The sequence below is a fragment of the Cebidichthys violaceus genome, unplaced genomic scaffold, assembly GCF_023349555.1.
Source record: "Cebidichthys violaceus isolate CVI_PGR_0920_01 unplaced genomic scaffold, fCebVio1.0.p SCAF_1, whole genome shotgun sequence".
Classification (NCBI taxonomy): domain Eukaryota; kingdom Metazoa; phylum Chordata; class Actinopteri; order Perciformes; family Stichaeidae; genus Cebidichthys; species Cebidichthys violaceus.
Genome location: NW_027176262.1, coordinates 22,244,949 through 22,259,441, shown reverse-complemented (window position 1 = coordinate 22,259,441; position 14,493 = coordinate 22,244,949). Strand labels below are relative to the sequence as shown.

The 14,493-nt window shown below is 42.3% G+C and overlaps 2 protein-coding genes across 2 annotated transcripts in view; both read right to left on the bottom strand.

Moving 5' to 3' along the window:
- Nucleotides 1–2,899, bottom strand: part of traf4a (tnf receptor-associated factor 4a) — a 35,225-nt gene extending 32,326 nt beyond the window's left edge. The window contains exon 1 of the mRNA XM_068715466.1: nucleotides 2,361–2,899. Within this exon, the coding sequence (XP_068571567.1) occupies nucleotides 2,361–2,503 (143 nt within the window). The 5' untranslated portion in view covers nucleotides 2,504–2,899. The remainder of the gene's footprint in view (nucleotides 1–2,360) is intronic.
- Nucleotides 2,900–3,169: 270 nt separating this feature from the next.
- On the bottom strand, nucleotides 3,170–14,493 carry nek8 (NIMA-related kinase 8). The gene is made up of 15 exons (XM_068715457.1): nucleotides 14,417–14,493; nucleotides 13,446–13,651; nucleotides 12,900–13,132; nucleotides 12,649–12,780; nucleotides 12,196–12,404; nucleotides 12,020–12,099; nucleotides 11,740–11,924; nucleotides 11,034–11,181; nucleotides 10,449–10,525; nucleotides 9,842–9,959; nucleotides 9,541–9,691; nucleotides 8,832–8,995; nucleotides 8,360–8,512; nucleotides 7,377–7,535; nucleotides 3,170–5,898 (listed from the first exon to the last, which is right to left on the bottom strand). The coding sequence occupies exons 1-15, from the start codon at nucleotides 14,461–14,463 to the stop codon at nucleotides 5,870–5,872; spliced, it is 2,091 nt and encodes a 696-aa protein (XP_068571558.1). The 5' UTR covers nucleotides 14,464–14,493; the 3' UTR covers nucleotides 3,170–5,869.

The following is a 14,493-nucleotide window of genomic DNA, read 5'->3' as shown; positions in this document are numbered from 1 at the left end:
GGCGAACGCTGTTCCTCCCTTGGTCTCTTTGTTCATTTACTTTTCAACAAGATGCAATTTGCTGCTGTCTAGTGAGCGAGAGGAGGCTCCCTGACGACTGTAGGAGCGTGACACAGCGCTTCACTCACGTCTCCACCTCTCTCCTGTCAACTAGCAGCCTGTTATTCTGACACAAGAAGCGTAAAAAAAGTTGATATTTCACGATTAAATGACATATTCCTCTTTCCTGATATATTGTCGGTTACAAATAAGTTGGATTTGGTTGAGAGTTTCTCTCAGGGTGCCTTCAAGTTCCATCAAGTAAAAACTGAAGATCTTTGTCAGCACTGGTTACAGTTAAATAGTTGTTACTGAAATAAAAGTGCAGACCAGACAGATTTGATTACTCACTATAAACACAGCACACTGACAAACCACAGCACTGTTAAGAGCTGCAACACTGACTTTAGCAATATTGAAACGCTATACTTTAACTTTTCACCAGAGTTTCTGAAACAGAAATGAGCAAAGCGCTCTGTTCCTTTCTGTTTTGTCTCCCTCTCTTTATCTTTCCAAACGCATCACCGAAGCCCTGATATGACTCATGCAAAGGAGCTGCTCTTCTTGATCATCTAGATGCGAAAACATCAGTATGGTTGCTCTGCGTGCGAGTAAAGAACATCCGCGATCATTCACAACATATTAATGAAACGCACCTTACTGAGAACCAAAGCAGCTTCTTTCACAATCAGATCCTCAGACCTTCATTCGTCTTTTCTCAATTTATCGATTCATCTTTCAGGCCATAAAATGTCCCAAAGCCCAATGTGACGTGTTCAATTGCCTTCATCCGACCAAACAGTCCAAAAATAATCAGTTTACAAAAGTATAAAAGAGACGAGAGGTGGACAGCATCATCTGTACAGCATGATATTTCAAGGTTTCGTTTCATGGAACTCCCTTCAATCATCATGTTTTTTGTTTCATGCGATTATAAACTGAACATCTTTGAGTTTTGGATTGTTGGCCAGCCTCTGGGAAACTGTGTTGAATATTTTTTTTTTTTCTGACTAAACATGTATAGATTAATTATGAGAATAATTGAAATCGATAATGAAAATAAGCATTAGTAACAGCAGCGATAGTCTACTGCTCGAAAATAAATCAGGACCCACTTTCCAACAAAATCTCATCATCCTCCTGATTGTGCCTGAAGCGCAGTAAATAACTGTGAAGATCTTTGGCTTAAAGATAAACCGCATGCAACACACGATTCATCTTTCTTCAAACTCCAATAAAGGGTTACTTTTAATAGACGTAACATTACATCACAGAATATGAATTATTCGCTCTCGCTGTCTTAGACGTTCATGATGCAAGTTCAGAATTTGCAGCTAAATTGTGGTTTTTGTTGTTATTATTGGTTTCCTTTTAGTGTATGCTAGTTTGTGACTGTTTTTGGACAGTCCCCCCCCCCCCCCCAAAAAAAAAGAAGTAAAACAAAGACTTTCTTTCTACAAAGTCTTAACACAGACTTCAATGTGGAGCAGATGAGGAGGAGGTGAGGGGAGGTGAGGGGAGGCATGGAGGGAGGAGGGAGGGTCCATCAGACTGCTGACCTCGGAGCGAAAGGTCCCTCAGTGGCCCCCTGACTGACACCAAAGAAGGAATCTGTCTAATCCTGGACTAAGGGCAGACTCTCCAACACACACACACACACACACACACACACACACACACCCTAATCATCCTCAACCCAGCAACCCCATGCAGACTCAGCCACCCTGAGGGCAAAAACACAGCCAGCATGGGGAGACAGGGACCCTCTGTAGGACACCACAACAGGAAATAGATTAACACTAAGTCACTTCGCCATAAAGATTGAATTAGTCAATTCTGCAAAAAGCACAAAAATAATACTTTGCTCGTGGAGGATGTGGCGACGACAAAAGCCATCTCCTTTGAGCGGAACAATGACAACATCCTCTAGCTGTCCGTCAAAAGCATCTGCATGACTGATCCAAAACAAGGAGCTCCTCGGTCATGTTTTCATAGCAGCATTGAATCATTACCTTTCCGGGTAAAGGAGAAACACACCTGAGCCTTAAAAAAAAAAAAAAAAAAAAAAAAAAGGAGGGGAGTTCAACGCAGGCGCTGTTTACCAGGCCCCGTGTATGTACTATCATAATAAATGTGCAGCAGCATGAAATAGTAAAATGAATGTTAAACCCCATTGAGGAAAGGTGAGGACTGACGAGGACACACCTACAACATCCTTTATTTACTGCCGCTCGACCGAAACCAGACGAGGCTGCGGTGTAGTCTCTAGTATCGCCTGCACAGAGGTGGATCTACACACAAACAAACGCACCGTAGCCTACCTCAGAAATTCTTGCAGACAGGTGTCACAGAACCGATGTCCACAGGTAGACACTTGGACCGGCTCCCGCATCGCCTTGCTGCAGAGCGGACACTGGAACCGTCTCTTTGGCTTTTCCAGGAACTTGTAATCAAACCCGGGCATCGCTACAGGTTCCGTGGGTATTTCTTCTTCTTTCTTTTTTTCGGCCTTCAGCTGCAGGTTAATAGGTACAAATGTCCTCTCTGGTCCTCTGTGAACTCTCCCCCCCCACCCACCCCCTGAAAACGGGGCTATTTAGCTGCACTGCTGTGTTAAGCCGATGAGGGGTTCATATCACGTCCCTTCCGCCACCGACCGATCGGGCTGTAAGAGAGGCGAGTCCTCCCCAGTTTTTCCTCCTGCAGCCCGGCGACTGGCGGCAAAGTAGCGACACGATCGCGTCCAGGAAACGCTGCAGAGATGATCACAGATTGGTGCTGGAAAACCCTCTCCCTGCACGTTCACTGCTCGGGGTTAATGCGTGGCCCTCGTCTCCTCCTCCTCAGTGGATGCAGCACTGACAGACTGAGCACAATGCATAGCCCCTCCGTCTGTTTAGGTGCACCGAGTCCCGCCTCCTCCTTCCACGCAGGAGGAGTCAAGAAGCTGAAACGGACTGTTCACACCATTTTATCCCTCTCATCTCTCCTTATGGAGCTTAAATTGGAGCTTTTGTGTGGCTGCTAATGAAACACATTGTTTGTTTTCCATGCCTTTGTTTAGATGTGTATTAGTTCATTTATTTGTCAGATGCAAGCACATGTGTGTATTTAGTGCACACACGCACACACACACACACACACACACACACACACACACACACACTGGCCCTGGCTTAAGAAATGTCAAATAGTCTTCATCAGAAAAAAAAAAGTCAGAGGTGAGGAAGGTGTTGTTGTTTATATCTCAGTCAGATAAATATGAACGAAATGACCAATTGATCTAATACAGAAGCCAACAGTGCAGTCAGAGGTGACAGGTGCCCTCTAGTGGTAGAGCAGACACACAAAGCGAATCATGTAATGGATCTCAGTGTATTTATTGTTACCATGTTGCCTTTATACATTAGAACAAACAAAACCGGACACTCTGTGTTACACAACAACACTGGACGTGATTTTACAACAGTAGAAATAAAGAGCCCATCCAAATATTTAGCTCTTTTTTTCCACCTGCTGTATTGCCACTGGATTACATCATCATTACATCATCTCACAAGACAACAGAAAAAAATTAAAAAAATAAAGAATGACATTCTCAAAAAAACCAGATATGTACGTACAAATATGTGATTTCGAATAAATAAAAAAAATACATATTAATCTACAATATAACTGTAATACCATAAGTTACCATAATCATACCAAGTGATAATAACTGTATGAAAACTACATAATAAATCAGGTGATTAATGTGAGAATAAGGCGACTGTGGAGGCTGAATCAAAGCAAAGGTAATCACTGAGAGATCCGGCATTACACTGTAGGTTAGTTATTCACGTTAAGATGGCGATGTACGTCTTGTGTTATTATAAAGTCTACCTTCCCAGTTTATTTATCAGTATGTCTAATTCTTTGTTTCCAGATGTCCTATAGCAGCCACCGGGAAACATTACATTCTCTGAAATAGGTCGCATGTTTGAAACTGTTCAAAGTGTCATTTCAGATATCCAGACACCGACAGACACCCGAGAGGATTATCCTTTTTATTGATTTATTTGATTTTTTTAGTGTGACAATAAAGGCTTTAACTCTAGACGTAATGTAAATATAACACACAAAAACTACACATATTTTACTCACACCGGTGCTGGTAAGTAACCAAGTACATTTACACACATTTAAGTGCAATCGAGGTAGTTTACTTGAGTATTTCCATTTTAAGGTACTTTATTCTTTTACTCCACTACATTTTAGAGGCAAACATTGTACTTCTTACTACACTACATGTATTTGGCAGCTTACATTACTTTGCAGATTCAGATTATTAAAACAAAAAATAATCAACTAATACCTTAAGGTTCATTATTATTGATTAAGTATATAAGAAATATATAAAAAAAAATAGCCCCACATTACCGGCTGCAACATTAGTGATGAACAAATTAATGCATCACTAATTATAATAGAGTAATAAAATATATATATATATTATTCTGAAATGTGCTATTCTGCATTATGAGTCATTTTACTTCTGTATTTTGATGCAAATACTTTTACTTATTGAGTAAAAGGTCTGACTTCCTCTTCCAGGTCATCTTATGAATACAGTTTACACGATATATATGTACCATCTCATTTGAAATAGAATACGCATTTCTGTGAGTTACAACACAGTTATTGTATAGTGCACTTCATTTGCTGTCTACCAGTGTGACATTTATGCTCTATAAATAGAGCCCCAAACTCCTACAATGCAACAAAAACAATAGTGTATATGAGCAACTTATGATCCCCACTGTTAACCGTCTTCATATTTTGGTATGTACTTTGGATTTTGTATCTGTTTATTGATATTTTTATAGTTTTTTATTTTGTGTTATAGTTGCACTATTTCTGACTTTGTACTGCAACTGCTGTACAGTACAACTGATTTCCCTTAGGATAAATAAAATTCTACCTTTTCTTATTTTACACTACTATCTGCTAACAATCCCACAATACAATTGGCCAAATTACATAAATGTCAGTAAAGAAGAAAAAAAAGTAGACGATTCATACATGTCGATATTTACGGCTCCCTGCAGAGTAGACTAAGTGTCTATTATAAAGGGAGTAGTGAACGAGTGAACGAGTGAACGAGGGAACAAGGGAGTTATTTGGGACACAGTCATTTAGTCTTAAAGACGTTGTTGAACCACGTCGTTATCTGCTGCGTTACAAATGTATTGGAGGACTAATCCAATAAAGCACAATGTGAGCGCTGACGATGCGATGGAGATTATTGCGTTAGGTTCATTCGACTGATGCCACTCAAGTGGCTTTCATTCTTTTCGTTTCTCTGCATCGAGTCGTCTCATTCACCAGTGGCTTAAGAGAGCTCAAACCAGTTTGACTTTTACTGGCTTTTATCATGCTAACTCTGCATGTGAGAGAGGACAATAGCTCGCCACATGAAAGCTGCCTAATGACTTCCTGTAATCCATCTCCAGTAGCCGTGTTGCAACATTTTTTTAACTAACCTGGTAGGAGGTACACCTGCTGAAACACACTGGGTTTCATCTTCTCTGTGCTTTGCTGCATGATATCAAACCGCAGAATGAAACAAACATTCATTCCTGGAGAGAGAGAAGAAGAAGAAAAACTAGACAGAGAGAGGAAGACCAAGTGAGAATTTGAGGGCGCAGCTGCGGCGTGAAAGGAAATCCTTCAACGGCAGCACAGACGGGGGCCTCTGGGAGGAGTTATATCCAGAGGAAGCTTCACCTGATGCTACAGATGGGCTCCAGGGCGACCGCTGAGCGGGCGTGGGTTCGTTTTTAGGACAAAATCATCTCGGGACAGGTTCCTCAAGCAAAGCTGAAAGAAGAGAAAAGGGACAGGGGCGAAACGTCAATAAGGGCTGAAACACGGCCATTTCAGTCATTTTTCAGGATTTGCTTCTTTTCATCATCGTATAAGATAGTTCACTGAATATCTTTCGGACCGATGGTGGGATAAAAACAAAGAGTTTGAAGATGCTGGCGGGAATAGTTCACTACTCCCTGACATCTTTTAGACAAAACAATGAATCGATTGACTGAGCAAATATTCAACAGAACAATCAGTAATGATGACACTAATTGTTCAGCCCTAAACGTCCACACGTGACTTATCTTGTTGAACAGATTACTGTAGGCCGATGAATCAATTTTACATTAATGAGGCCGTATAGTGGCTGACAGTTAATTAAATATCGATACAACCTTGTCATGTTCTACGACCAATGTGTAACAGGATCCCCCACGGTTAGCCAAGTTTTGGACTAAAATCAGCTCCACCACCAAACTTAGATTTTGATTAATAAGCTTTAAATAAGCTCAGACTACAGAGGGGGACACAGTGAGTAACGTTGTATTAGGGGAATCAAACAGTTTAGGGTTTCTGTTTATTTTTATTTTTTTTACCAAAGACATGACTTTCACTCCATTTATGATACAGCATGTGTTTAGTTCTATAACAAATCAAGGTGTTTGTGGGTTTCACTGCGTTTTGATTTACTTGGTATATAGTGCACATGTCAACATGTATCAACACAGTTCTAATAAGGTGTAGCAGTGCAGTAGTAGTGCAGTAGTCTCTGGACTTGGTCCGATCTGCATCAAGCCCTGCTAATGACCTCTCTGAGTGTTAGTCCATGTTGGTCTCCATGTCCTTGTCACATGATGCAGTTCAGCGAAACATTCAAACAGCAGCCTGTAGCGAGGATTACCAACATCTCTGTTACTTTTTAAATTGTGATGCAGTTTAATCTTCTCTAAATCTACAGCTATTTTCAATTTGGAGTGTAGAGGGACGATTTAATCCCACCTTCACTGTTTTTCAGTTTTCATTAGAATCTGTGGCTTTGCACCGTCAGGACAAAGAGGGACAGATTGCTGTTTTTTTTGTTCCTCTCAGTAAGATTGTCTATAGCAATGTCATAATCATTTTAGTCTACAATCAGCAGCCACAATGCAGTTATTACTGTAGGCATGCAGATAGAGAAGTTCAGATCAGCTGCAGCTGGAAGGAACTAGTTTGTTCATGTTAACAGAGCGCCTGTGAACGTAAATGCTTGAAGATGTACGACTGCATAAAACAAAGCTGTAGTCGTGTCATCAGAGAGCTTCCAAACTTACAAATGAGCCCTTTATCAGTTCTTCATAAACATGAAACTCTGTCGACGCTATCGAGAGAAGCTCGTCTCAAGTTGAGCCCGTCTATCATCCGGGGATTAGCGCTCTCTCAGTTACATTTCACCACCATCCCGACGTCTCACAGTGTTTGTTAACAAAGGCTAATAAGCGAAATATTACGTTTCACTGCCAGCAGAGTGTTGCCATGACAACAAGCCACCGATGTCACCGCGAACGGGTGGCTCTCGTCGAGCTGCGCCGCCTTGGGTATCCCAGAATCCTCTTCTTTCCGTCCGAGGCGGCCGCGGGCCCCCTTTCCCCAGGTGTACACCTCCCCATCTGTGGAGAGCCGGAGCAGAAGAAGCCGGTCACTGTTTCCTGACAGCTCTGTCTCTCCTGCAGCAGCAGCATAATGACTCTATCTGAAGGAAGGCAAAGCTGAACAAAGACTTCCCTCAACAAAGAGAACCTACAGGCAGCGCTGCCACTGCTGACTTTCTCCCCGGGGAGCCAGTCGCAGGCACAATAGGACATTTTACCATTTAACCACCAAAACAGAGACTTACACACACACACATCTGTTACCTATCTGTTAACCCACGTGTTCAAAGAAGCAGACCAATGGTTTTGTATATTAAGCCCATTGGCTAAAACCCTGTATTGTACTACTTACAATTTTTCCAAACCATACTATATGTTCCTTGTAACCATGAAACTTTCAGTTCATTTCAGTTTTACATGAAAATAAACTTCCAGAGACTTGAAAAAGTAACAAAATCCGTCACAGTAGAAATTCAATGGGCTCCGTTTTTGAATTCAAGTTACACTTTCGTTGTGTGGTCACATGGTTGCTCACAGGCACTGTTTGAAAATTCATCATCGTTTCTTTAAACGTGATGTGTGTGTGCTTATGGTTCGTCTTCAGGTTTAGTTTTCAGTTCAAAACTTCACGGTTTTCAGTTAAGACTGTTTCAGACGTCAGGGTTTTCTGGTCTCAACCAACAAGAATAGTTTCCAATCAGTCCCAGCATGCATTAGCATCATCACGCAGGGACAAGAAAACTATTTCCTGTCTCCCCTGATTTTGGCCACACCATGCGAGTACATTTCGACCTCACATATTCCCTTTAAAAACCGAGCCCGATAGAGTAAGTTCTACTCACCAGATCCGATAGCTAAGGTGAAAGCGTCTCCACAGGCAGCCATGTTGATGCCCTGCAGCCCCGGCACCGGGTAGGGAACACGGCTGCTACGACGGGAACTACAGCCCATCTGACCATGCTGGTTGCTGCCAAAAGTAAAACACTGACCCCTCTCTGGAAAGTGTAGGTGAAAGCGTTTCATTATTAAAAATCAATGTCAGTATTAAGACTTTGACACAATACATTTGTTGAAATGTAAGTTTAGCTTTAGCACTTTGGCTTTACTGCAGAACACGTTGGAAGTGATCTTTTCAGGCAGCGTTTTACTCAATCCGGTGCCGCAGGAACCTAGAGAACTAATTTGGCTAATGGTAAATGAAAGAATGACCTGCTTTTATTTCATATCACTATGGAGGCAATCACTCAGAGATGCATCATTTCAAATCTGATTCAAAAATTGTGATTTGATAGATTAACAATGGGAATATTTCACCTGTAACAGCAACAGAATGGGCCGTGCCAATGTCAATGTGAACAATCTTCTCACTGTTGAGTGGGGCTGACTGGACAGGAGAGTAGGAATGGACTTCTTCCAACTGATTCGAGGGATTTGGTTCCTCTCCAGTTGTTATCTTATCCAGCCCGAGCTTGTTGAACCTGACCACAGCAAAACAAAAACAAAAAAATACAGGTACTTACAACAGAGAAGGGAATAGAGACAACTGCATTTATTATATGTGTTATATGTTAGTTAAAAAACCCTCTAATATTTGTTATTCCTGTTTCCCTAATCTGCTGCAGGAAGAGAGTCCTCAGTATCTAAACAATGCTACTTCTACTGAGACATGAAATGAATGCTGTTGTTTTTACCCTCCTACTCAAACACAACTCTACATCTTGTCCAAAACCTCTCTGAGAGAGACGGATTAACAATGATAGAAAAGTGTTTGTCATTTTAAGAGAATGCCGTCTCACAGGTTCTGCACCAGGAAAGTATCTCAGATAATCATCTCATCTCATCTATCACCACCCCATCTACACAAACACACACACACACACACACACACACATATATATATATATATATATATAGTGGCTTTGTCTTCTCATTAAATGTAAAATGACATGGTTCACAGCTGATCATTAGCTGTGACAGACATCGAAACATATGGCCGTAGTTTTGAGTGGGAAAATATAATTACCTGTTGCTTCCACATGCCACAATGCTGTACTGGGTGCTGATAATCATGGAGCAGTCGACTCCACACACCACCCTCTGGGCCTCAAATTCCCCAGGTAAACACACCTGCTGCGGGGAGTTGTGGGTGTCTTGGGTGCCTAGCCCGAGGCGACCTTCCAGACAGAGGAGCAGAAACAAGGACAGGGACCCAACAATCAAGCAGGGCGATGAGCTGCTGCTGTCATAAATCAGTCGCATACAACACAAACACCAAAAGATTATTTACTAAGATAAATTAGAAAACAACCAGTTTATTTACTAACCATTGTCTCCTCTTCCCCAGGCAAACACTTCTCTTTCATTGGTCACAGCGAGTACGTGGGAAGCACCACATGACACCTGGACCAGCTCGTAGCCGAGGAGTGCCTCAACTATCTTGGGCTGAGTACAAAAACAGAGAGACAAAATGAAAATGTGTAGGGATGTAGCACTCGGGTTGCCCAGTCTTCTTAAAGGTTAAAACGCCAAAATAAATTCTTATGAGACTAAATATGAGAAATAAAGTTTATTAGGTACACCGAGCTAAAACGAATGCAGTCTACAGTAACACAACAGTCCTGCAATAAATCCTACCTTCATGATGGGTATAATGGAAAGTTAGAGAGGTGCTACGATTGAACTTTATGATCATTTTGGAAGACAGAATGCGTGGTGCTGTTGAACTGTATTACATTATACTGAGATGTGTTTCTAATATTTAGGCAAATTTTATATAAATAAGGTGAACTATATATTAACACAAGTACAACTTATTGTAGGACTGTTGTAGCAGACTGCATAGGTTTTAGTCAGGTGTATCTACAGTAATAAACTGGCAACTGAGTGCAGATTTAGCATGAGTATTGTTTCCTTTGGTTGGTGTACTTGTACCTGTGTAACATCGTTGAAGTTCCCGTGTCCTAGGCAGCCATTGCTCCCACTTCCAAATGTCATGATAATGCCTCTGTCTGCAAATTGAAAATAAAAAGAAGGGATTAAAGACACTATTAGTCGACGGCCGTAGGTGTATTCTTACGTAGACCAACACAATGCTTCTAAGCCTCATCTAGGAAACGCTAATGTGTGTCACTACAGTGAAAAGAGATGAAAGAGAGGCGACTGAGCTGAGAGGACGGGTCTTTAATCCTGTGTTATCTGCTTTGCAATACTGGACGGACTGACAGCAGCGTCCTAATGCACACCGACTAACGGAGCACCACAGTTTGAGCTCAGGGAAAAACCGCAAATTTGAGAGGCAAACATGGAGAGGTTTATTTTACAAGTGGAGCCACGCTATCTGATCAAGTCTGGAAAAACAGCCGACTGTGTCCACACCTTCATATGTACGTTCAAACTCTGCCTCTGTGTTTCACAGCCATGTGGTGCTGACATTTATTTCCTTTAAAGAAGCTGCCTGCTAAACTGACATGGGTGTGATGTCTCTGATGGGTATAAAAAGCAGAGCAGCCCACCAACCTGTCATGCAGGTGGTAAAAAGGTCGCCACAGGACACAGACTTGATGGTGACTCCAGACTGACCCTCAAGGAAACGTGAAATGAATTGAGGCTGCATCTGCTCCACCGCACCGGGTAGACCGGCCTCACCAGACCCCACCGATGGAGCCTGTGACAATACATGATGATTAGCCGTAATGGGGCCAAACTGTGAGAATGTAACTGTGACCTGGAAAACACAAGCAACTAAAAATGTCAAAAGGAAGAATCCACCCTCTGATTCACCATTAGGAACCATCAATGTGTGATGCTCGACGCCTTCCAGCAGTTATTCTATTATTGGGTATCCATATTCTACAGCCAGCCTCATTTAACTGTAAGGAAAATCAAATCAAATCCAAAAACATGTTGTTTTCAGCAAATTGGCTGTGGCTGTTTGCACTGAGGCAACTGCTGGTGTAGAACTTGCTATCTCTGTTCCTTTAACAGTCTGTTTTCCCCTCTAATGGGGCAGTTTAGTCTACGAAGAAGCTCTCTGAGGGGCTGAAACAAAAACCAGATTTTTAACATTGATATCTCTGACAGCTGATTAACAACTCAATACAACTGAACTAGCTAGTTATGAAAACGCCTAACTGTATTTGGGAGAGAAGGTTTGACCCAGGAGGGCAGAGTAGATCACAGCTGGTCCCTGATAAGTGGATCAGGACTGAATTGTAACACAGACCTCCCATGAAATCAGACGGCCAGACTTGGTCACTCCCATCTTCTGAGTGCGGCCCAGAGACACTTGAAGCACCTCGGTGTTGAGCATCGGCAGGCGGAGAGGCGCCGAGATTCCACTTCCCCACGTGTACACCGCTGACAGCGGGAGGGAATGCACCTTCCCCGATCCTAAACCGACGGATCCGTCTGTTTAAACCCAAGAAATAACAATCACATTTGTAGTTGAAGTACAGTATCTACCGGCTAGTTCTGTTGTCAAATAATAGTGTTATGAGCCTGACCTCTGGACCTGTTTGTGGGAACTCTCCCTCCTGGTCTACCTTGAGGACCAGTTTGCACAGTGGATAGTGGTTTCTCAATCCTGGAACATAGAAGAAAAACTCAAAATATAGGAAATCTTAATCTCAAATCATTTGCATCAAAATGTCTCGTCATTAGTCACGCATTAAGGCAGTACCTGCGCATTTTGACATTGCCTATATCCGTGTAGAGATTAAGCAGGGGCCTGATGCATACGGGAAGAGCCATTATTTCATTGAGTTGAGGTCGTTTGGATGGATCCAGATTGAGCATGTTGAGGATGAGCTGTCGAAGTTCTGGGCTGTAGCGGTCTGAAATCGGAGCAAATGTTCCGCTCATGATCTTCAGAACAAGCGCAGGTAGATTCTGAAAGCAAAAATGATAAAGTGGTATACAGTGAAATTACAAAACTTATTAGAAATATGGGAAAAATCCCCAATCATCTACGAGAAATCTCTGGCAAAGGAGTACGGTTTTCACATTACTACCCCACTGTGGAATTGGCAATGATAATATTTGAAACGCTAACACAAGTGTGGTGCTATTTGAATCACTACATCCAAGTAAATAAGGGATTTTTGTAAAAAAAAATAAAAAATGTTTTTCTTACAGCAGCCTCGAAGGCTCTCTTAAGACTCGCCAGCTCATAGAGCACACAGCCCAAAGCCCAGATGTCACTCTTCTGGTTATACGGCTTTCCCTCACACAGCTCTGGGGAGATGTAACATGGGGTACCGACCACCTGCAGAGTGAAAAGAAAAGAGGAAATGATTTGCGCTGGCACATGTTAGGATTCAACATATCAGGACATGTATGTCGCTGAAGCAATCACAGTTCCAAACCAAAGGAAATTAAACGCACCGTGTAAGCTTTGCTCTTGCTGACGAGGATTTTGGAGATGCCAAAGTCACCGACTTTGACGATCATCTGGTGCTTGTCAAGAAGGATGTTCTGTGTCTTAAGGTCTCTGTGCAAGATAAGCTTGTTGTGTACGTGATACAGAGCAAGTAAGATCTGCACAAAGAAGTGAAGGATAGTGTCCTCGTCCAGCAGAGAGTTACAGCGCTTCTGTATGTAATCAGCCAAGGTTCCACCTGCATGAGGAAAACACAGCAGGTGTTGCAAATGTTACTGTCAACACAAATGATGTATGACGATGTACCTAAACCAAACTACTACAACACTAGAAGGGCGAGGAAAACAACATGGAAACATTACATTCCACCTTTAAATATAACAGAAAAGTTACCTGATCACCTCCAAACACCACCGGGCAGACCGATGCTAGATGGTGACATGGGAACAAGCAAAGGTATGGAGCCCTACAGCACTAAACCATGGGAGCAGTAAAGCGTTAAGACACTGAACAAAAGGGGGTCGTGTAATAAGATATTACAGTAAGCTTACCTGGCGCATACTCCATAGCTATCATGAGGGCCTTGTCTTCCAGGAAGTTCTCATAGTACTCGATGATATTCGGATGGTTGAGCAGTTTCAGGACCTGACACTCGTTCTGAGCCGACAGACGTTCGTCTCGTGACATCTGCTCCACTGGGATCTCCTTCAGGATGACAAAGGTCCCGTCGCTGCGCCTGCGGCACAGGTGAACGATCCTGACAGGGGAGGACATAAAGAAAAGTTAGATGTATATTTAGTTCCATAGACAATACAGGAGGGTGGTCGTTGGTGGTTTGTATCTCGTGTGACAGTTTTGTTTTCGACACAAGCATCTTGTATGATATGAGGGAAAAAAAGGTGAGGGTGGGGAGATTTAAATTGTGCTGTGATGTCTGTTGGAAACCCAATGAAAAGACTTATAAGAAATAAGAAGAAAAGAGGAAAATAATGTAAATGAGCCAACAAACATGGTGCTTCCGTGAAGAAGGGTAATGGGTTTGTTATGGGTTACTACCAAATACACGGGCGACTGTGGCTCAGTGGTAGAGCAGTGTGGAAATATGAAGTAGAGCCACGAGTAATGTAAAGTGATGTGAATGTAATTATTCAGTTGACCGTTCATTTATGGCTAGTCGAGCTAAAAAGTCACTCAAACTGCTAGCTAGCGTTACAAGACAAAACCTACCAAGTTTGCTTAGCAAATAATAAACCCAGAAATGCTTTGGCATTACGATGAATCACGCAGCTCGCTTCAATAAACTAAAACACGTGTTTTTATATTTAACGTGTAACGTTTTCTAGACACGTATTCTTCCCCTGAGGGCGGCGCACATTTAACGGATCCCGTTTTTCCCATTTTGGGGACTTCTAGCTTTGTTCATTTACACCTGACAACACTCTATTGTCACACATGCAGTCAAGCACAACGGATGTGTGTAGCTCAATCCAGCAACAAAGTGTAACTGAACTCAAGAGTTTACCCGAAAGCTCCTCTTCCGACAACTTTGATTTTCTCATACTTCTCCATCGCTGCTCCCAAACGTTTCCGCCGTCTCCA